Here is a 21,482-nt window from a genome sequence, read left to right on the forward strand (position 1 = left end):
GGAGACCCAAACAGCTCAGAGTTATTCACTATTTACACACACACAATGATGGCAGGTCCCATGGATGTGCTTGCATGGACTTTCCTTCAAAACATCTAGTAGGACATGGAAAGCCTGTTAGTTTTTAAACAAGGAGGTCCTTTCAGATCCCAAGTGTGGTCACAGGTGGTCATGGCAGAAAAAGAAATTGTCTGGAAAGAGCATAAGTGCTGCAGTTAGTGCAGATGGAAATGCTTTTGGAAATCAAAATCAAGAGAGCTGGTAAAGATGATGTTAAAACCAAACCTAACGTGGTCTCTCTTTGTTGTTACCTATTAACTCAAGGTACTGGGTCTCTTGAGGCTTTTTCTCTGATTTTCAGTATATTGAGGGGTTTAAGGAAGGGGGTGAAGGAGGGCGAATAATTCCCTTCCCAAAAAATAAACAAACATGAAGACCTTCAGGTTTGGTAAGAGTTAAGGCCGGGGGGAGGGGAATTATCTGTTAAGAGTATTAGTTGTTTAATAAAGCACAGTTGTCCTCCAGATGAACCCGCCAGTGACTCCGCAATTGGGGTCATTCCAAGTTCATGCTGTGGACTTTTGACTGCCTTCTGTGTCTGTGAAAACAGCCGGCGGTTCCTGCAGGGATCACTCATTCAGCCCTGTAACACAAAACTCTTGCCAGCGGGCACCTGCTGGGGCGGCTTCCCAGGCGGTCCCGGAGGGAAGCGGCCCCAGCCCCGGGGCACGGCGGGCTGGGAGCAGCGGCGCTCCCCGGGGACACCCGGCTAATCACAGCCGGCCCACCGGGGGTTCCCGCGGCCGCCAGCAGCCCTTGTCAGGATGCATTAGCGAGCTCAGTTAACGATGGGATGTGAGCTAATTAAAGCTCCTTTACTTTGGGCATATGACATAAATAGGGGTGGGGAATGCTGCAGGGAATCTCAAGGAACGTGTTTGTTCAGTAGGAAAAGCCGTCGGCTCCTCATGGTTGTCAGTAATTTGGAGAGGGTCAAAGTTTATGTTGCTCTGAAAATGAGAAGCTGATTATCGCTTTTTGCTGATTTAGTATTTTCTAAATTGAGTGTGTTGGTGCTGTTCAGAGTGCCAGGGCTCGTTTCTCTCTGCACAGCTTGGCCGGGTTAGAAATGCCTTGGAGGCTCAGCCTGAACTGTCCTTTCTGGTTAGGACTGGATCGAAGAGTTGACTTGGTCTGTCTTGGTGTGTAAAGGAAAGTGTAGAAGTCTAGAGCATATAAATATAACTGAATTCACAATCTTCCCTGCTAAAATGCCCCAAGTAATTCTTAAGAGACTGACCAAAGACATGGCAAAAGTACTTTGGGGAACAGCTTCAGATCAGTGGGCCTTTGAAACCTAACAAACAAACACCTGTTATGTTTTTAATATAAGACATTTTACTTTTTAGTCCCAGAATAACACATCATTGACCACAGTGATAGGAAGGGAGGAAGCTGTGTTTGTTGTCTGTGCCTACTGATGGCCAGTTTGTAAAATTAAATATATACTGCTTCTACTGCTTCTGCTCTATAACAATGTGTGTACTGATGAGCAAAGAAGCTGCTCTCTATTTTATGGTAAGTCACAGAACTATATTACATATAAATCCTGAGACATTGCAGTAAAAGCAGGGAAATTTAGGCTGCAGGATTTACTGGACAACTTTATCTGTCCCACAGCACCCAGTCCTTGTATATATCTTAAAAATCTGGCAGGGATTTTTGATTTTTGCACTTTCCAAAGAATAGCAGCAAGATTAGAGGATGACCTTTTTTAACCACAAATCCTAACAGCATATATATATATATATATATATATATGTCTCCTTAGCCCGGAACATGTACATTGTAAGGATTTTTTGCCTCCATAGGCAAATGCTTGATTTGTATCTGTTGTAATTTATCAAATATCAGCATAAAACCAGACATCAACATAAAAATTGGCTTCCTGTAAAATACCTTTAACTGGTTGTAGAGTTGTAGGAATAAAGGTGATTTTTAATGATGTTGCTACAATGCAAGCGACTACGAAGGATTGAACTTCTTTTTAAATGAGTTCTGCAAAGCAAAGATGAGAACCAAATAAACCCTTTGATTTCTGATTTAAACACAGTTCATTGTGAGGTTTGCACAGAAATTTTAAGTGATCTATATTTAATTTCATCACTTTCTCCCTTAACATTCCATCTTGGAATGTTCTGCTTTGCTCAGTTTGTAATATTTGTAGATGTACCATTCTCTGATGCTAGAATTACAATGGAATGTTTGGACTCAGGTCATAATTGTGTATTTATCCTTTTGGGATGTCCTTAGAGAACCAGGCAGTGCCAAGAGCTTAAAAAGACTTTAAAAGATTACTTAAAACTTATTTCCATGCTGTGTGCTTCATGCATCTGGCTTAGAGGGAACAAGCAGTCCAAAGTCGAGTTTTCATTTGCTTTGAATTCTTTTCGTGCCCCATAAGCCTTAATTGTTTGGCACCAGCTTTGGTTCACAAACACTGGGAGGTATATGGGAGGTTTTGTTTTTCCTCTATTGCTTGAAACAGCAAGGGATATGTAGTCAGTGGTAAAAGGTTTTTGTGGTAAAACTTCCTTAATTATTGTGCATTTAAAAAGAAAAACAAAAGACCAAGTAACCCCAAATCTGAATAAATCAGTTTCTTGTACAGATAGTATTTCATCTGCTTTTGCAGATCTTGGTGAATAGTTAGTATTGATTGTTGACACTGTGTAAATGTAAAACAAGAAATGATGAATCATTGATTTACTTGAGTCTGCAGAGGAGGAGGCTGAGCCCAGCATGCCCCAGGCTTGCAGAAGTGCAATAACATCTTCAGTGATTGTGAAGGGCTGAGAGTGGTGTGCATGCTCACCCAAAGACAGTGTGCATAGTAGCATAATGTCCAGGGATTTGGAGGAAAATGTCCTATTTCACCCTCCTCAGGAGGATGAGTTTGTTACTGAAGTGCAGTTGGGGTTTTCTGCTTGCCATATGTTACCAGTCAGTAGCTTCATATCATACATGAACCGGTGTGGGATGAAAACCAGGGATCCAAGTGTCTTTAGAGTGTAGGTCTGGAAGAAAAGATCAGTGTCCCTCTGTAGAAGGAAAGTGCAGGAAGAACCATCTGCTCTGGGGACAAAAAGGGTGAGAGGAGGCAGAGGGTATCTTGTGAATGAAGGTGGACAAATGCTCAGGAGGAGGGGTTCTCCTTCTGTCCAGGAAAAATGGATCAGGCAAAGCATCAAACAGTACATACTGATGATAAGTTGAAATATTTTAAGTACGTTAAATGACAGAGCTTTTAATGAATAGTCTGGAAGGCTCCTATTCCCCTCTGTTTGGAGAGGCCAAGTTGACATACCCACTTCTATGTGTGCCTTGTGCAGACTGGCTTCATCCAGAAACATCAGGAGCCTTTTGGTCTGGAAGCAGGTAACTTCCCTTGGCTAAACTAATGTATTATGTTGCAGTTCTGTTTCAAGGCAGAGGATGTCTGAAATGGGAAGAATGCAGAGATAAATGACCAAGTGACTGATTTTATTTTTTCTTTCATCAGCAAGTAGACAAAGAACTCATGAAAATTAGGGTAGAGAAGAGGGAGCTGGTTTTTACGAGTCCCTTGATTAGTTTCATGTTTGTTCCACAGACTGTTGTATTTAGTTACGTTGGCATTTACATGGTCTTGAGTAGGCTTTGAAGTTACCAGGTCACACCTTATTAACAAAAGCTGAGGAAGACAAGGGTGGGTCGCACTTTTGGTGTCACCTTCGTTTATCTGGAGCCTATTTGCTGTGTGATTGGGTTAACAGCTCAGTGAAGCACCATCTCTGCTCTTTCATAAGTTTTGAAACCTCAATCTCAGCAGCTGATATTGCACTCCCCAAAGGAGGCATCTAAAAGCAAGACACATAGGGGACAAAGGTAAGTCTGCTTCTGTGCTTCAGCTTGTTCAAATCTCCCTTCAGAGTTTAAGCTGGACTTAAACTCCTTAAATTTCTAATGCTTGCTTAGGTTTCTGATCATGAGATAATGGCTGAGGAACTTGTTCTCAATACAGTGATTGTAACCTAGATAGACTGGGCAGGAGGTGTTGTGCAGGTGTTTCGTTAGTCGTGGCTTTTTAATGTTAGAAATCCTTAATTTCCTTATTGTATAGGTAGATACAATCCTATTAACTGCAACAGACTTCAAAAACCTTTTCAGGGGAAGTATTTCTGTGCTGCACAGAAAGTTAAAAAGAAATGTCAAATTGTGGTAGTTCACTCAGGTGTTATTACCTGTGGTGAGTGATAAGGATGGATGTAGGTGTGATTCAGATCAGGAGTCAGGGTAACTCTGACACCACAGCCTGAACCTTTATTCAAATACGAGTCTAAACCTCACACAGAAAGAGTGAGCTGCCCCATTGCCTGCAGCCCTTCCTAATGCCTGTGGAACATCCCCTTGTTTTACCTTCCCTGGCATTTCACCTCTAACTGGCAAACTCTTCCCCAGAGCAGGAAGGGGCTGGTCCCAGCTGGAGGTGACTCAGGAGGGACCCACTCACTGCTCACTGAGGAAACCCCTTGGTTTGCAAATGGTGCAGATGGTGACAAAGGTTTGGCTGCAGTCTATGTTGGATGAGGCCAGGAAACAAACAGTCCCAGGGGAGGGGGGAGAAGGAGCCACTTCAAAAAGTAATTCAGCATGAAGTTCATGTTTTGTAACTAACGTGTGCTGAATTCAGAGTTTGTCACCTGAATCAGGGCAGAATGGAAACCTTTCATGGTACTTTTGGTACATTAAAATCCTTAAATTGTTTTGTTTACATCTATAATTTAGTGCTATTTTCTAAATAACACAAACAAAAATGTCCCTGTTTAACTTTGGGTTTACAGCTAATGCAGTTTGACTTTTAAACTATGTGCGTGGGATTTTTTTCTTTTTCCTCTTTACTAAGAAAAAATAATCATTACATTAAAATTCTGTCTACATACAAACAGGATTGCTACTGACAATTAGGTGTCAGATTCTGTGTCATGGAGGAAGGGATATTTGAGGAAAGACTGGATTGTATTTGGGGTATTGGAGCTGGATAGTGTGGTGCAGGTAGGGGGAAAGTTGTAAAGAGAGTTTACCAATTCTCATCAATAAGTTGGTTTATTCCTTCTGGCTGATTGTCCAGTCATGCACTACTGTAACTTCCAAAACATGTTCTTGAAAAAGCATTTTCAGGTCTTGAGAGATTCTGTAATGAGGTTTGAATTTTGAAGACCTGTTGAGCCTTTCAATCTTTATAGCAACTACTCTAATCCACATAAGCAAAGTATTTTTACAGAAAAAACTCTAACCTTAAACGTGGTTCATAGATGGCTTCAGGTCAGTTTGTATTTCTAGGCTAATTTTTTTTTAAAATAACATCTACATTAAGTTCATAACAAGGTCAGAAGTAACTCAGTCCACGCTCACTGTTTAGTCTCCATATGATCAAGTCACAGGAAAGGTCATGGGATTTCATTTTCATCCCTGTTGTTAAAATCTATTTGTTTAGATAATTGGAGCCACTGGACTGGTTTGTCTTTAAGCTGAAAAGGAGTGTTTCAAACCAGGACATTGTGTCATTACTGAAAAAGAAACACAGCCTTAGAAGAAATAGCAGAGAAAGGAGGGGAACTTCATTGTGGCACTGGGCCCATAAGTGAACTGTTTGTCTGGTTCTTTTTCAATATTCAGTGTATCAGGGTTTCACAGCAGGTCTCACTTGTCCTCTGGTGCACACCTGAGCCACGGAGGGGTTTTGCTGTGGCTGCTGTGGGTGCAGAGGAGATGGTCCATGAGACAGAGGCTGCTCCTTACAGTGAATTCCTTGTCCTGGAAGAGCTGTTGTCATGCAGGACACTGGGGACCTCAGCACCCTGAGTGACTTTGACATTCCTGTGGCACCTGCTCCATTCCCCAGCCCCAGTCGAAGACACAACAAAGCTTTAAATGATCTTTCCTTCCACAGGAGCTGAGAGGATGAAGTTTGTTAATTTCGTTAAAGGAGATACAAATGCTGATAGTAGTTGATAGTGGTACAGGAGGTGTCCAACTGCACATAATCAAAAACCATATAGTTTTTGGAGACTATTCCAGGAAAAGTCCTTCTAGGAGATCTTTTTTCTAATAGTATCCTGAATACAAGGCAAGGTTTTAGGTTTTTTGTCTCCTTTTCTTGCTTCCCTCCTTCCACCAAGGTTCTGGTTTCTATCTGATTACATTAGACTAAAGGTCAACAGATCACAGTAGATCATTTTTATTTGGTGCTTTTCATTGACTTGCACACAGAAATGGTCAGAGTTCTCAGAACAAATCCTGTTTGGACATAATGTTCACTTGCATCCATAAGCATGTCTCCAGTCCTCCCCCACACTTTTCAAGGTAAGTGTAAGGACTCAAAATGCTCCACACACACACACTTAGGGTTCCCCCTGAGCTTTTGGTTTGGTACCTGTGGACACTTACTGGAGGTTAGGATTTTTTTTTTTTCCTCAGCGAATTTTCTCCCATTTGTTGCTTTAGAGATGATAATGACAGTTCTTAAGAGAGACAGAAGTTGTGCTGGGATGAGGAGGAGGGAGGAGGGTGCAGTTGGCTGCCCTCTGAGCTGAGGGGGCTTTCTCTTGGGAAGGGCAGAGCTACTGTGAGATTTTGGCTGGGGAATAAGGTGCTGGGCTCAGCTCCTCACTCACTCTCCCTCTGGAACAGAGGGGAGACAGCCGGGCTGCGGTTGCTGAGGGGAGAACTCACCATCAGCACAGAGTTCTGTCTTTTACTGCTTCTCCTAGCGTGAGTGAGGCTTTGCTCGTGAGAGTGGCCATGGAACTGGAACCTCATCAACACCCGAGCTCACTAGAAAGAGCCCGCACCATCTGCCAAGGTGCCTCCGGGGAAAAACTTGGGACCCCGCGCTCTCTGAGGGAGTTCTCCCCGCAGTTTGTGGGTGTCTGGCTGCTGCTGCCCAGCCGTGCTGTTTTTCTGCTGCTGCTTTGGGTTTCTCTCTACACTTTCACTCCACATCCCCTGTCCGCCGATCTCTGCAGTGCCTGCTGTGGAATTTCTGCTACACTGTGTTTGCCACACCTGCCCCTGCTGCTCCGAGGCTCCTGCTGCAGTCCATCTTGCTGTGCAGGGCCGCTCGTCCCGGCTAGATGGGACAGGGAAGGTGGCAAATCCCCTTTGAGCCCCATTGAATCCCAGCTACCAGTGACGGCGTGGCATAAGCAAAGAGCAGCACCACGGGTCCTGGGGTAACTTTATCCATGGTAAAACTTCCCCTCTTCAGCGTCCCAGGACCAACGGCATAAACAAAGAGCAGCACCACAGGTCCAGGGGTAACTTTATCCATGGTAAAACTTCCCCTCTTCAGCGTCCCAGGACCACAAATTGGGGGCAGACAATGACTTATATACGGGGGCAGGTCCCAAGGGAGGATAGAATCTTGAGCAAATCAGGAGAACTGGGAGTGAAAAAGACGGCAGGGAATGCAACGTATAAACCAATAAAGAATTTCAAGGCAGGAGAACATTTTCAGTGAGCTAATAAGGTTTGGAGAAATACAATACTGAGAGGGAAATTTCTCGAAAAAAGGCAGGTTGGGGAAGAGATTGGCATTTAATGAAGGGAGAAGTAAAAAGATTCTGGGAGAAGGGCAGGGACAAATGGAACAGCATAAGGAAACCACAAAATTACAAATCAAACAGTAAACATACTAATAAAACAAAAAACACACTACAACAATGCAGCAGGGCACCGGGCCCAGCTGCCCCCCGTGCCGGCAGCAGGAGCCCCTTTTTCTCTGCCCGGCCCACCCGCCACAGCCGCGTGAGGGAGACGGTGGAGCCGCCACAGCGCCCCCTGCAGGCGTGGGGGAATCATCGCAGCCGCCCTGCCCGCCGGGAGCCAGCAGCGCCCCTGCTGGCTGTGAGCGGAACTGCACCAAGGGAGCGGCGCCTGCGCCCGCGGAGCCTGGGCTGGGTCTGTGCTGCTGCTGCATCGCTGCTGCTTGTTTGTCTTGCTATGCATAGATATACTAGTAAAATACCATATCTTTTCCTGAAAGTTCAGTTATTTCAGAGTTACAATAATTTGGAGGGAAGGGAGTCTCATTCTCCAGTCTAAGGGAGATTCCTGCCTTCCTTGGCAGACATCTGTCCTTTAAACCAGGATAACGCTTCCCAGCACAGCTGGGAATCCTGTCAGGGATCTCCCCACGTTGTGCCGTGAGTGTGGCCTGGCTCCCACTCCTTCTACACCACAGCCACTTCTATCCTGAGTTACCGAAAAGAATTTAATTAGCCCTTAAAAATGTTGTCGTTTCATGACATGGCATATTTACCTTGAAGCTTTGCACGTATCTTTGCAGAGGAAAAGCTTTATATCTAAATAACTTTCCTTTTAGGTTTTGAGAGGTTGCAGTTGGGTCACGGGCATTGCTTTTAATACATCTTTCACAGACTTGGTTTGTTTTGGCTTGGCCAGAGTAGTTGGGGCACCTCCTTGTCACCTCAGGATTCCAGTTGTATCTGTTCATGTAATTCTGGGCTTTCTCCATGGCAAAAGGTTTGGACAGATTCTGTTATGTGTCAAAATGAGTTGTATAATTGTGCATTTCACAAGTAGGATCTAGGAATTTTCTGCAGTGAATCTACTTGGGAGAAACAGCTTGAGTTCTTCCAGTAACAGAAAGGGTCTTCTCTTGCAGTTTGCTGGGACTTTGTCGGATGGTTTGGGAAAGATCATGGACAACAGACATCAGACAGAGCGGGAGTACATCCGATACCACGCTGCTACCAGTGGAGAGCACCTTGTAGCTGGAATCCATGGACTTGCACATGGTAACCCTTAGCTGTAATATGAACTCATTTCTCTCTTGAGAGGGATGATCAGATTGCAAAGAACAGTGGGTGTTACTGCTACATGCTTGAATTTCAGTGCTGGCAGGTCAGGGTGGGGGCATTGCTTGGTCTTCAAGTTAACAGAAACTACATTTAATAATCAGCGGTTTTCACATGCAACTGCAAGTAAAAGCTTTTTTTTGCAAATTAAAATTAAAATTACAAAGAAAGTTCATCCAAAATGTCAATTTCTTTGTAGAGGCATGAAATACCCACAAAAACACTTTTTTTTGAGGGCCAGACATTTTTAAAAAATTAGTATGGCTGGGTTATAGCTTTCTTGTATTTACTTTTAGTTCCAGAAACCTGAGTTTCCTTGGAATCAGTACATCAGTTTAAAGTTACATTTCACCAGTTGGGTTATTTTGTGGGTTTTTTCAGTGTACTAAGAACTAGAGACATTTATTTGTGTAAAGGGTAGTGGACTAGTTTTAATTTGGCCAGAACTTCACATCAATTTAGTTCATGATTTATCTGTTGAAGAAGGTTAAATCAATACAAGCCAAGTTTAAATCAAATATTTATATTTTGCATCATCTTGGCTCAGTTATTTAAATGTTAAATGTAACTGTTGCAGCCTGTGCAAAGCTGATTTGGCTTTGACTAAAAGAGGATCTTTCCTATGCTGAGAAAAGTCCTTTTGCTTTGGTCACACAGACACTGTGTAGGTGTGAAATGAATCATGAAAGGTTCCTCTCTCACTAGTGTGCTGAACAGTCTGCCAAATTGGTAGAAACACAGGAAATCCAAATTATGTGAATCTCTGCTGAAAAGTCCATTATGAAAACACTTCACTGCATTGTATTATCCAGGAATTAGTGTGACTCTTCTAGTCCTAAGTCTGTGGTATTTTTAAATGCTTCCCATTCATTTTTTTTAAAAAATAAAGGAACTGCTAATTACTACATTTCAACAGACAGGATTTAATCATAAACTATAGTTACTCAAGAGGAGAGATTTAAATACTTTGTGCTTCCTGAGTTTGGCAGTTTAGATCTGCCTGGTCTGTACTTGACTTACAGACCTCAGGGGAGCCCTGGGCTGCTGGAAGCTGGGCAGGTGAGTGCTTGAGCCCGGGCACTAGAAACTGATATTTTAATCACGGAGATGTGAAATCTCCAAAGTGTGCTCTCAGATAATGTGAACTGTTCCAAGTGGTTTGAAACCTCAGGAGGTGCTTGATTTCTCACAGCAGTGAAGTTCTCTGGAAGGGAAATGTGCACAATAATGTCTGTCAGCAGCATCACAGTTAAAGTCACTTAAAATTACTTTAAAGACATTTAAAGTGCCAGTTTAAAATAATTAACTTCATCCAGTGGAGAAATGCACTCTGTTGTTTTCTGTCTCAAATTGTACCAGCTTTTGTGGTGATGGAATTTTGTCACATCCTAAGTAACCACTTAACCTGTGTAATAGATGAGGACTCTTGGTGTAAGTGCAGCTGGAAGTGAACCAGTATTGAAATGCTTTTAAATACACATATTTAATGATTAATTAAGTGTTTTTCTGTGGGCTAATATGGTTTGTACATATGCATATGTATGCTACATATATAAAGTATAAAGTTATTGGTTAATGTAATTGAGTTTGAAAATTTGTGTATTCAAATAAATGCACAATGAACTGTGTAGGCAGAGTGCTGCATTCACATTCTCTGAAAAATGCCTTTGCCCAGCATTTTTCCGCTGGGAAGCTGAGAGGCCTCAGAGAAAAAGGAAACAATTCTTAGCTCATTTGCTTCTCCTGTGTTGTGCTCATGTAGAATGTTTTTGGAGATTGTTCACCCACAGGTGATTGTTTGACTGGATTCTGATGTGAATTGTTTTCCTCATTGGGCAATCAGGGCCAAGCTGTGTCAGGACTCTGGAAAGAGTCACAAGTTTCATTATTATCTTTTTAGCATTAAGTAAATATCCTTTCTGTATTCTTTAGTATCGTTAGTATAGTATTCTTTAATATCATATAGGACCAAAAAATAATAAGTTAGCCTTCTAAGAACATGGAGTCAGATTCATCATTCCTGCCTTCGCTGGGGCATCCCCCCAAATACAATAGCTGAGAGCCTCAGCTGGATGAGGTTCTGTAAGCTCTAGAGCCAATAATTCTGGACTTCTCTGCTGCTCTTGTCTTTGCCAGGTATCGTTGGAGGATTGACAAGTGTCATAACATCGACAGTGGAAGGTGTGAAAACGGAAGGAGGGGTCAGTGGTTTCATATCTGGCCTGGGCAAGGGGCTGGTGGGCACGGTCACCAAGCCCGTGGCGGGAGCGCTGGACTTCGCCTCAGAAACCGCGCAGGCGCTGAGGGACACCACGACCCTGAGCGGCCCCAGGTCAGCCCCCAGTTGGTACTTCTAATCAAAAATACTCTAAAATTGTGTATTAATGCCTGCTGCAACTCCTGAACGGATTATCTTTCCTGAGGCATAGCAACAATGAGCAGAGTTAACATGAGCTGTTACCAGCCCATTGCATTCCATTTGCTTTTTGTTTACTAGATGGTATTTGCTGATACTTTAACAAGAGTGAAATTTGCCTGGAAAAGCTGCAACATAAAGTAGGAATTATTAACCTACACCATTAGATGAAGCAAAATTTTTAGAAAGGCTAAAAATTAAACTTCTACCACTGAGTCTTCACAGAGTTGAAATGAAGTTCTCCCTGCTCTACCTCCAGCTTCCATTTTGCTGTAGAAAAACAGTTATTGAAAGGTTTGAAGAGTTCTGTCATCAATATAGTGCCACTATGTTTTAATTTTTATTCAGTGCAAAGTTCTCAGTTGTGAAAGGAGGTGGCTGTGTGCCCTTACGTGCATGTGCCCATACTCCTGTGGCTGTGAGGTGTCAGCACATCAGGACAGATGCTTTGGCTTTTTCCTGTGGTCAGTTACTGTTGTAATGTGTGCTCAGCAACGTAATGATGGTTTTGCTTAAAATAAATAAGTGTTTATTAGCACTGACTGTGAGTGTGGCAGAGGGAAAGGACCAATTTCTGAAAGGGCTGTTCTGAGAGAAGAGTCTTTGTGCTCTTTGTGGCCAAGAAGTCCTCTTGTATGTGCATGAGACCTGTGTGCTGAAGTGAAAGAAAGCCATAAGTAGGTTTTGTTGTCTGAAAGCTTGGAGAAAAATGTTTGAAAAATGTTGGGTTTTCTGCTTGTTTTTGTCTTCCCATTTGGCTTTTCCATTTCCTGTGTTTTATTATGCCACTCTTGGAATTCTGAAGGGTCTACATCAGTGTTTCAGTAAACAATAAGTCTGATGAAGTGTGAGTGAGGTGCAGGAAGCCTGAAGAATTACCCTAGGTGAGCTTTGTTCTAAAAATGGAAGTTTGTACATGTGTGTCTTACATATTTGGGACTTACTCTGATTTGTAAAACCAAGAGGTCAAGGATTGAAATTTAGTAAGTGTATTTGCATGCACCAAATTAAATGGGAAATCAAAGTTGCATCCCTGAGAAAATTCAGTTTCACTTGTGCATGTCTTAATTTTGTGCAGGTTGTCTGATTTATGTGAAGGTGGGGAGAAGCACACCTGTCTATGCTGTTAGCTGGATTTTTGGTTGAGCTGTGTCTCTTGTAATTTGTTTCAAGAAACATATATTCTTAAAATTCATGTTTTGACATGCTTCTGTGAGAGACAGCCTGTACACAGTAGGTGTTATCAACAGTTGCAAACTGGACAACAGCTGGGGGAGAGAGGGCAAGAAGATCTCCAGCCAGCCTGATCTTGGGCTTGTGTTTCCTTTGGGAAATATTTCTCTTTGCCTTGTTAACTGTCAGTTAAGAGGTTAAGACAGATGAGCTAAACCATGTTTTTGCTTCCCCTAGATTTTGAAATCCTGTTGTCACAGATGAGTATTGTGAAATGATTTTAGTGTCTGCACACAGTCTGTTAAGTTTCTGACCCAACAACCTTTTACAAGATGAAAGAAAAATGGGAAAAAAGCCCCAACCTTTCTCAGGTTACTCAGTTACTACAGTTCTCCAGTCTACAAAAGTCTGATGAAAACTTTTTTTAGCTAAATAAATGTACTTGAGAATATTTAGATAGTGTAAGAGGTGTGGGGGGAGGTGGGAAAAAATGCCACCTCCATCTGTAAGCAACCTTGCATCCATGTTTTGTTTGGTGTGTGGGTTTTATGTGCTTGTATAATGAAGGAGCCAAATTGTTCTTTTGGGGGTTTAAAAAGCCCCACAGGACAAAGGGTTTGTCTGTTTTCTGGGCTGCCGTGTCCTGCTGTCCCCCATTGCATTTGTAACTGCTCAAGTATGTGTGGTTTGGAATCAGAGAACTGTTCCCAGCCCGAGCTGCTGGCTCTGCTTGGAGTGTGCTGGGCCAGGTAGGCTCTTGCAGGCTCAGCACATGGCTGCAGCCTTCCCTCATGGATGGGACTGGAAATGCATGGCAGGAGCTGATCTCCAGTGTCATTTTGAACACCTGAGGACTGAGTTCATGAGTGTGACAAGAGCTGTTTGACCTTACCCTGTGCACGTTCCTGGAGCTGCTGCAAAGCTGACTCAGCCAGTTAATTGCAAGTTGCATTTAAATAGCAGGATACGTAACTGTAAATTATAGGCCCCTTGCAATTCTCTAATTACATGGTTGAATTTAAAAAAAAAACTCTAAATTTCAGCTGCCTGACTTTAACCATTGGATTAGGTTTGAGTGGGATGAAGAATTTTAATTGAGGCTGTTGGCTTTCCTAAAAGACGTAGTCTAATTCCAGCAAATCCACTTCATCAGATTCTTGAATGGAATGGAACAGTCTGCAGCATGTGTTCCTGTGATCAGGCTACATGGACATGAGAATTTTTTGTCTTTAAATGTGTTGATTTGTGTTGGAACTCCTGCAGCTGGCATCCACCATGTGTTGGGAACATGGAGCCAGACCAGCATGGCTGAGACACAGGTGGAGGCTTTAGACCTTAAAGTTTCAAAGCTGGTTGGTTTAAAAGGCAAGAAAATATTTTTTTTTTAATCTGACTTTAGGCTGGACCTTTTCAAGGCTAATCTTATAAATTTATTATTTAATCATAAAGATGCCTTACTATTTCTAAATTCAATGCAGAAGAGATCATAAGGTGGTTGGTGAAAGTACAGCATACATCTAATTTATAAACAGTTAATGCCTATGATTCGATACCTTTATTGAGAGGGTTTTATGTGTTCCAAGTACTCCAGTGTCACATACAACAGTTCTGATTATTTCCATATTTTTCATATACTGCCAAAAGTTTTAAAGCCCAGTTCAAAACAGGAAAGCTGTTATGTCTCTGGATATGCTTGGAGAGCTCTTGCCTAGAAACGTGTTTTACGTCCTGGTGCAGCACAAGTAAAGAACATTTATATTTAGATGTGTGTCTAACCTAACAAGTAGTGCAGGAAACTGCCTTTATGGCTTTCTCTCAGGCTTCTGCCAGATCAGTGCAAATTTAAGATTATTCTTGGGCTGTTGCTGCACGAGTTTGTGTTCTTTCTGAGTCACAAAGTGAAAACTAGAAGTAGATAACTCTGTGACCTCCCCAATCCTGATGAATTCTGTCCATGAACTAGACTGTTATTAGTAAAGAATAGTTTGAGATAAGAAAGCCATTAATGGTCAGAGAAAATTGTTATGTAAATACAATAATCCACCACCTAAGACCTAAAATGATTTCTAAGTAAGTGAAGCTGCCCTTTAGAATGAACAGAAAGTGGTTCTCTGTTCCTTTTTCTATTCATGGAGTGCTTCTTTCTTCATGAGACACTTCTGGCTTCTGGTTGGTTCTTTTTTCTACAGCTCTCTTGTAAGAATATGTTAGGTTTTCTTCTTGTTTCTACTCAGATTTTATTTTGCAGAAGTCCCTTGCTGTGCATCAATAAACTAGCTTTTTGTCAGTCAAGTACTGATTATGTTTGCCTGGGAGTAGAATCTGTCAAGATTGCTTTGCATGTTCACTCTTCCTAAGGGGAAAGTCAACTTCCCCTTAAAGCTCTTTGGAAGGAATTCAAGCAGCTGAGGCTTGTGGGGACTGTTCTGGAGTGCCCAGAGTCAGGAGAGCTGAGGATGGGCTGTGATGCCATCCCACATTTCTGCACTTCTGAAACTCAATGTACTCATACAGTGGCTAATAAAACTTAGTGTTTTAACAAATAAAAATAAAATCTTCAAAGTGATACAACTTTAGAAATAAAGTGAAGTCAAGCCTGAGTACCTCTGTGTGAGAATGAAATACAGGGGTCACTTTTCCCTTTTTTTGTGCCCTCCCCCAGCATTGACAGGCTGGGCATGTCACAGTTTGTTCCCTTTGCTCTCCTCTCTGGAACAAAAAGCTGAAGGACAATTTATTGGGACTACAGACTCTGTTCTTCACAACAAAGCAGGATTTGCTATGCATGACTGAAAAAATCATGCATGTAGTTAGATTTCATTTGATTTCTTTTGTAACCCACAGGATACAGTAAAAGCAAGATGGAGTTTTAAAACATTTAAAACTTAATCATATTCTCTTACAGAGTCAATAACCCTAGAGTCTCATGTATAAAAATGTCACAGTTTCTAGAACACTACATTGTCCATTGTTTGTGCCCAGCAACAGTGTGGATGATTTGGAGAATCCAAACTGTCCTGACACATCTCCCATTCCTTTTTCGAGGGTAGAGTGGGATTGGTGCCCAAACTCTTAACACATTTTGTTTGTTATTGCAAATACCCACTGTATGTCTGAATAATGTTTCCAGGAGGTATTCCTAGGGCTCAGTACTACTAAATACCATTTATGTTTAGAATACTCAGTTGTCTGCAGTCAGTTGTCATTGTCCCTCTTTCTGAACTTAACTCAGTTTAACTGTTTGTAAGGAATGGAAGTAAAACCCATGGTGTTGGGACCTAGAGAAGCAACATAATCCTACATTAACATATAGATGTGGTTCCTTTCACATCTATCTACAGGAATATTTTTATGTAATAGGAGATTTTTGGAAAAATGGGCTTGCATTAGGCAATGTTTAATCATACAGGTCTCACACTTAACATATGTTACCTTGATTGGTCTCTGGGGCTTATGAGCTAGACTTGGAGTAGCAGGGTCTGAGACAGGAAAACCACAAAACAACCTTACCTCTTTGTAAAAAGACATTTTTTCAAGCCCAAGGGTTTAAGTTGCTGAGGCTGTTCAGCTCCCTCACGTTGTCTTTGTGGGGTTTTATGCATCTTGTATTTAAGGAAGAAGCTGTAGATGGTTTAAATTCCAATAAGGAGGGCTAAAGCTTTATGACTATGTAACTTTTTGTGTTTAAGCCTTTTTGCTTTGCCATGCCAGAATGTATTAAACTGAACAAAAACCTGGCTTAAGAAAATGGTGCAGGCACTGGGTTCTCCAGTGGTGACATGTCTGCTGGCATTAAACAGGGAGCCTTTGTGACGGACTGGCTGTCATTCTAAATCCCAGCATCTACTCTGTGAGTAAGAATGATTTCCCAATAAAACATCAGTTTGAAAAACTCAGGTTAGGGAAAACTTAACATTTGAGGGCAGAAAGATACCCTGAATGCTTGTAGACTCTGGTCAAGGGACAGAAGTACTTAAAGGAAATGTGGCAAGGGGAGGACAGACAGTGAAAATAGGGAACATTGAAATGAGCAATGCTGAGGAGTTACCTGAGCATAAAATGTGATACTGTCTTCTTCTTTAGATGTCCATTCATTAATAGCAATAAATAATTTCAAAAGGATGAATGAATTCAGAGTTCCTGCTGCAGTGGCCTCCACAGCCCCCAAATATTTACCAGTGCCATGATGTTCCAAGTAAGGGCAGGTGCATTTCCATCCCTGGTGAAAGGTGCTGCATCCAGTGGGTCATGCCTGGCTCCTGTTAAGCTGCTGCCTGGGCTGGGTTCAGTGCAGAAATCTGGGTTCAGATTCAGCTTGATGTTGCTGTGTGCAGTAACTGGTCTGGAAAAGGTGCAAGTTAACGAGGGAAATGCATTGTGTGCTATGAGTCTGGTCAGGTATGAAAGGAGAGCTGGCTGAAAATGAACACTGTGGGTGAGAACTTGCTCCCTTTCCAGTGCAACACTTCTGGAGGCCATGGGAAAGTTTCTTGGGGCACACAGACATTTATACTAGGTGACTAATGTTTTCCAATTCACTTAAATCCAGGACACTGTAATGTTGGCCTGGCATAGTCCATCAGAAATAGAAGCAATTATGAACTTCCTTCTGAAAAGAGCAGATAAATCCTGTGTTGGATTCACTGCAGATTTATTCTACTGCTTAAATTTTGTGTGACATGAAATATTTGCTTCACAAAGTGGAATTCTTATTCTGTGTGCCCACTTCACAGTATTTAGCTGTTAACTCGAATGCAGCTAGACAGGGAGAAAGTTTTATGTCTTTTGGAAATACTTCTATTTCTAGAGCCTGCATGTTCTGTCTAACTGTCTTCTATTTCATCCAAAGCTCTAGGACACAAAGGCCAAAGAAAGGAACACTTCTTACTGTTTTGCATGTTTCCTGTTTTCTGCCATTAGTGTGATTTTTAGATCACAGCATCTCTGCTAAAGGATACTGCTGTCTTGGTATATTCTGTCTAACACTTGCCTTGGGTGGAAACAGTTCCAGAGAGCTGCAGATTTCATTAGTCTGCATTGGTGCCTCCTAGAATAGAATTGGAGACTCTTTGGAAAAGAAAAAAATTATATCCATGCGTGGCCATCAGCAGAAGCAACTAAAAAGTCATCAAAGATTGGGCCATAAAGTATTTGCAGTTCCAGTTCACAGATCTGCCTGCTCAGAATGAGGTGGGATGAGTTGGGAGCATCTGCCCAGCAGCAAGGAACAAAGGCTGTATTCAAGCCAGCCGTGTCTGCTGGAACGTACCAGGACAGCCCGGCAGGCTGTGGTCAGTGTCAGGCTCGGGCCCCAGCACTGACAAACATCTCATACACATTCTGGGAGTTTTCATCATCTCTTCTGGCCCTTTTTCTAGGATTTTCACTTCATAAAAATAGCAGGAAAGTGTGTGTGTAGGGGGGGTCCCCAGTTGTCAGTTTCTCTGGGTCTGGATTGAAGGCACTGCAGACAGTAGTTTCATGTTGGGACTCAAGTGTTTATTATTTCTTATCAGTGAAACAGTCTCACAACCATGAGTTCAGCAGCTTCTCATTAGAAGGCACAAAATGGCCAACAGTCTCTTGTTACGAGGTCTTTTAAGACTAAACTGTCCAATTAAGAACTGACACCTAGATTATTTCCCCTTTTAACCCAATCACTGATCCCAAAGAGCTGCAGTGTGGACTTTTCTGCCCAATTACAAAATGCCACCCAAACCCATGAAGAAGAAGGAAGAAGAAGCCTGAAGAAGAAACCCAGGACAACACCCTGTGCACTCCATCTTGCTTCCATCCACCACATAATAAAAATTCCAAACCCTAAATTTGTCACCAAGTGACACACCTACACTACTCTCAATAATTCATTTCCCACTTTTGTGGATTCCAGTCTATCTTGAAGTCTAGGAAACTTTCTCCATGAATGAGGGTCAGAGTCAGTGCTGCCCTGGGGGCCAGGGCACCCCAGAGCAGCCAGAGAAATATTCCCAGTGCCCTGGGTTTCCACAGGAAAGATGAAACTGGTGTAGTGCAATAGGAGTGTAGGGTTGTTTATGTAGTCATTTTTAAGGCACAAATGGCAGGAGCTGCTCAGCAGTGTAGTGGCTGTGTGTCCTGCTGGCCTGAGGCAGCTGTGCTGGTGCCACAGGGGTCAGGTCTGGTACAGCAGGTCTGGGAACGTCTTCATAGTGATGAAGGTAAACATGGATATTTTGTGTGCTGAAGAATGAGTCCACAGGCACCTTCTATTTCCTGAACAACCACTGGGAGTCCTTGGGGTTTTCTGTGTATGTATTTGCTTCTCTTGTGTGGACTTGGAATAGTCTTTCCATTTGCCTTCAGTCCTGGTGCTTTTGCCTTGAGATTACACAAGAGGTTTCTTACATCCTTAGTTTGTGATCTTGCCCTGGTTTTAGCTAGAATAGAGGTTTTTTTTGGTTTTTTTTTTTGGTAGCTATTATAGTGCTGTGTTTTGGATTTGGAATGAGAATGGTGTCAGGAGTGGGATCAAGAAGTGCCCTTTATTTACAACAGGAATAAAGCTTTGAGTAGAGAGTCTGAGCATACCCAGTGGTGGATTTTTTTCATCCTCAGACCAAGTATAAAGATGTAGACAATGCCCATTTTAGATAAAATAAAAATCTTCATTCCATACTGTATATCCAGTAATTTTGGGTCCTATTAGAATTTCTTGTTACATCATAAATATCAGGTTCTCTGAGGCTACTCCATGTGTTTAAAGTGATGGAAATACTGAACCGTGTGGCCATTTGCACTGATGGGTTATATTTTCAAACAAAGAGATACAGTACTGCTTCAAAACTAATACCACTTTTAAGCAGTGTTTTAAGACAGCTTAGTCAAGGTTCAGATTTATGTCAAAAATGACATAATTGCAATCAGGCTTGCCTGAGAGCAGGCGAGCTGGAGGTGCTGCTCAGGTGCAGCCGGGCTGTTTACCTGTTACTGGACAGACTTTCCCCTTTGTCATTAACATCAGGTTTTGTGTTCAGTCCCAGGCCGGAGCGGTAGATGGGAGCCCAGGGCCTGCTGGGATGGGGTTTTACACTTGTGCTGTCCTTTTGCCCTTCCCCTGAACTCTTTTCATTTCAGTCATGAGCAAACAGTCAGTGCCTGAACTAACAACCCCGCAATCCTCCAAAGCACGCTCCTTACAGTACCAAACAAAGGGAGGCCCGCGTGGGCCGGCCCAGGCCAAGGAATGCAGCTTCGGGGTTCTGCTCCATAAATTTAACCAGCACGACAAAAAGGAGATAATGTGAGCCTTCGTGATGATCTGAAAGGGGGAGGTTTGTGTCCCATTGATTGCGGTCTGGCGCAGCGCCAGCCCCGAGCCTGACCGACAGTTGAACCATATCGTTAAGGCGTGTAATACAGCTCGAGTCTTGTACAGCAGCCAATGAGTACATATCCAGAGGGCAAAAGTTTATAAAGAGTCGAGGCTGTCCTGTTTAACCCTCTCACACTGCCTGTAATATACACTGCTGCCATTCACAAATAGGCACTTCGCTATTAAAATGTAAACCTTCAGCTTTCTGTACTTGGAAAACGTACATGTGTGTCTGATTTCTAATGTGCAGCAGATTTATAAAGTGATCGTGGAAAAATATGTAAAACTGATCTTTTTTTTAACCAGAAAAAAAAAAAATCCAGCCCACTTTTATTTCAGCACTACTTCATCCATAGTTACTTTTGTATTCTGAGATGTCTTCTGGGTTGTTCTGCAAACTCTTTCATACAGATGGAGCTATTTATTGCCTTGATGTCACCTCATTTAGCATGTGGCTGGTATTTTTATAGATAATTTTTTCACCTAATGTTGCTGTTAACATGTGGAATGCTCTTTATCAGTTTTGTAAGTACAGCCAGTTGATCTGAATTGTTCTTGCAACTGCAAACTTTAAAAATCAAAACAAACCTCGTGAATAGCTTTTTGCTGGGTGAGGTTTGTGCTAGAGCACTTTGCTGTGCCTCTTGCAGCCCCAGTTGTAGTAACTGAGAAGTATAAAAGGAGGGTTGGAAAGAGAAGTAACTGATTGACACAGTCCTTCATGCACAGCCAGAGTCACTGTCCTGTTGCTGGGCAGGGCCCCTGGTTAGTTTTTTTTTTTTCCCCAAGTAGATTTACTTTCCCAGAAAGGCAGGAATACAATGTGGAAGCATTTCTGTTAGATTGAAGTATTTTACACTTGAAGTGACCATGTTTGTATTTGCTACAGCTGGATATTTCTTGACCAGCATTGATGGGACCATTATGAAGGTGACTCCCCATCCCTGGCAGTGTCCAAGGCAAGTGGAAGTGGAAAGTCCAAGGCAAGGACAGTGGAAAGTGTTCCATCCATGGCAGGGATGGAACAGGATGAGCTTTAAAGGCCCTTCCAGCCCAAACCAGTCTGGGATTCCATGGGCACAGACATAAAAGCAATGCTCCATCTGCTATAGATGCAGCATTGCTGCAGACAGTGTTTCATATTTTAAACCCTCACAGTGCCCTGAGGCTGAGCAGTGTTATGGTCCTGGGCACTTTGGTTTCACTAAGCTCCTGTTCTCAGACAGGTGTTTGCAGGAAATCCCTGCTGAGAACCATATTTTACATTGAGTCAGGAGGTGAATGGAAGCATTTTTCAACACATTGGTTTGACAAGAAACCTTTAAGGTGACAGCTGCTTTCATCCCTGTAATCAGTAAAGGAGGAGTCTGGGGGAAATTGGAAGCTGGGATGGCAGTGTTATGTTTTGTCAACTTCTTAAGCTTGATGTTACCAAAGTGCTTGAGAAAGTGTGAGTTTTGCTGCACAGCTGTTACAGGCACAGGTGGGGCAAGGGCCAGAAGTTAATGCCCAGAGTGCAGCTGGTGTCAGTGCTTTGTCTGTAGTACAAGCTCATACACCTTGTCCAGTGCTGGATTTGTAGTATGGATGTCATAATTAAGTTGTGTTTTAATTAAGCTCT

The 21,482-nt window shown here is 42.4% G+C and overlaps 1 protein-coding gene across 9 annotated transcripts in view; it reads left to right on the forward strand.

Annotated features, from left to right (window-relative positions):
• Positions 1-21,482, forward strand: part of VPS13D (vacuolar protein sorting 13 homolog D) — a 100,125-nt gene that overhangs the window by 67,756 nt on the left and 10,887 nt on the right. For all 9 annotated transcript variants that reach the window (XM_041419788.1, XM_041419787.1, XM_041419794.1 and 6 more), the window contains 2 exons: positions 8,729-8,861; positions 11,058-11,253. In XM_041419788.1, the coding sequence (XP_041275722.1) occupies positions 8,729-8,861; positions 11,058-11,253 (329 nt within the window). The remainder of the gene's footprint in view (positions 1-8,728; positions 8,862-11,057; positions 11,254-21,482) is intronic.

Source organism: Onychostruthus taczanowskii, unplaced genomic scaffold (assembly GCF_017590055.1).
Source record: "Onychostruthus taczanowskii isolate IOZ18803 unplaced genomic scaffold, ASM1759005v1 scaffold61, whole genome shotgun sequence".
Lineage (NCBI taxonomy): Eukaryota > Metazoa > Chordata > Aves > Passeriformes > Passeridae > Onychostruthus > Onychostruthus taczanowskii.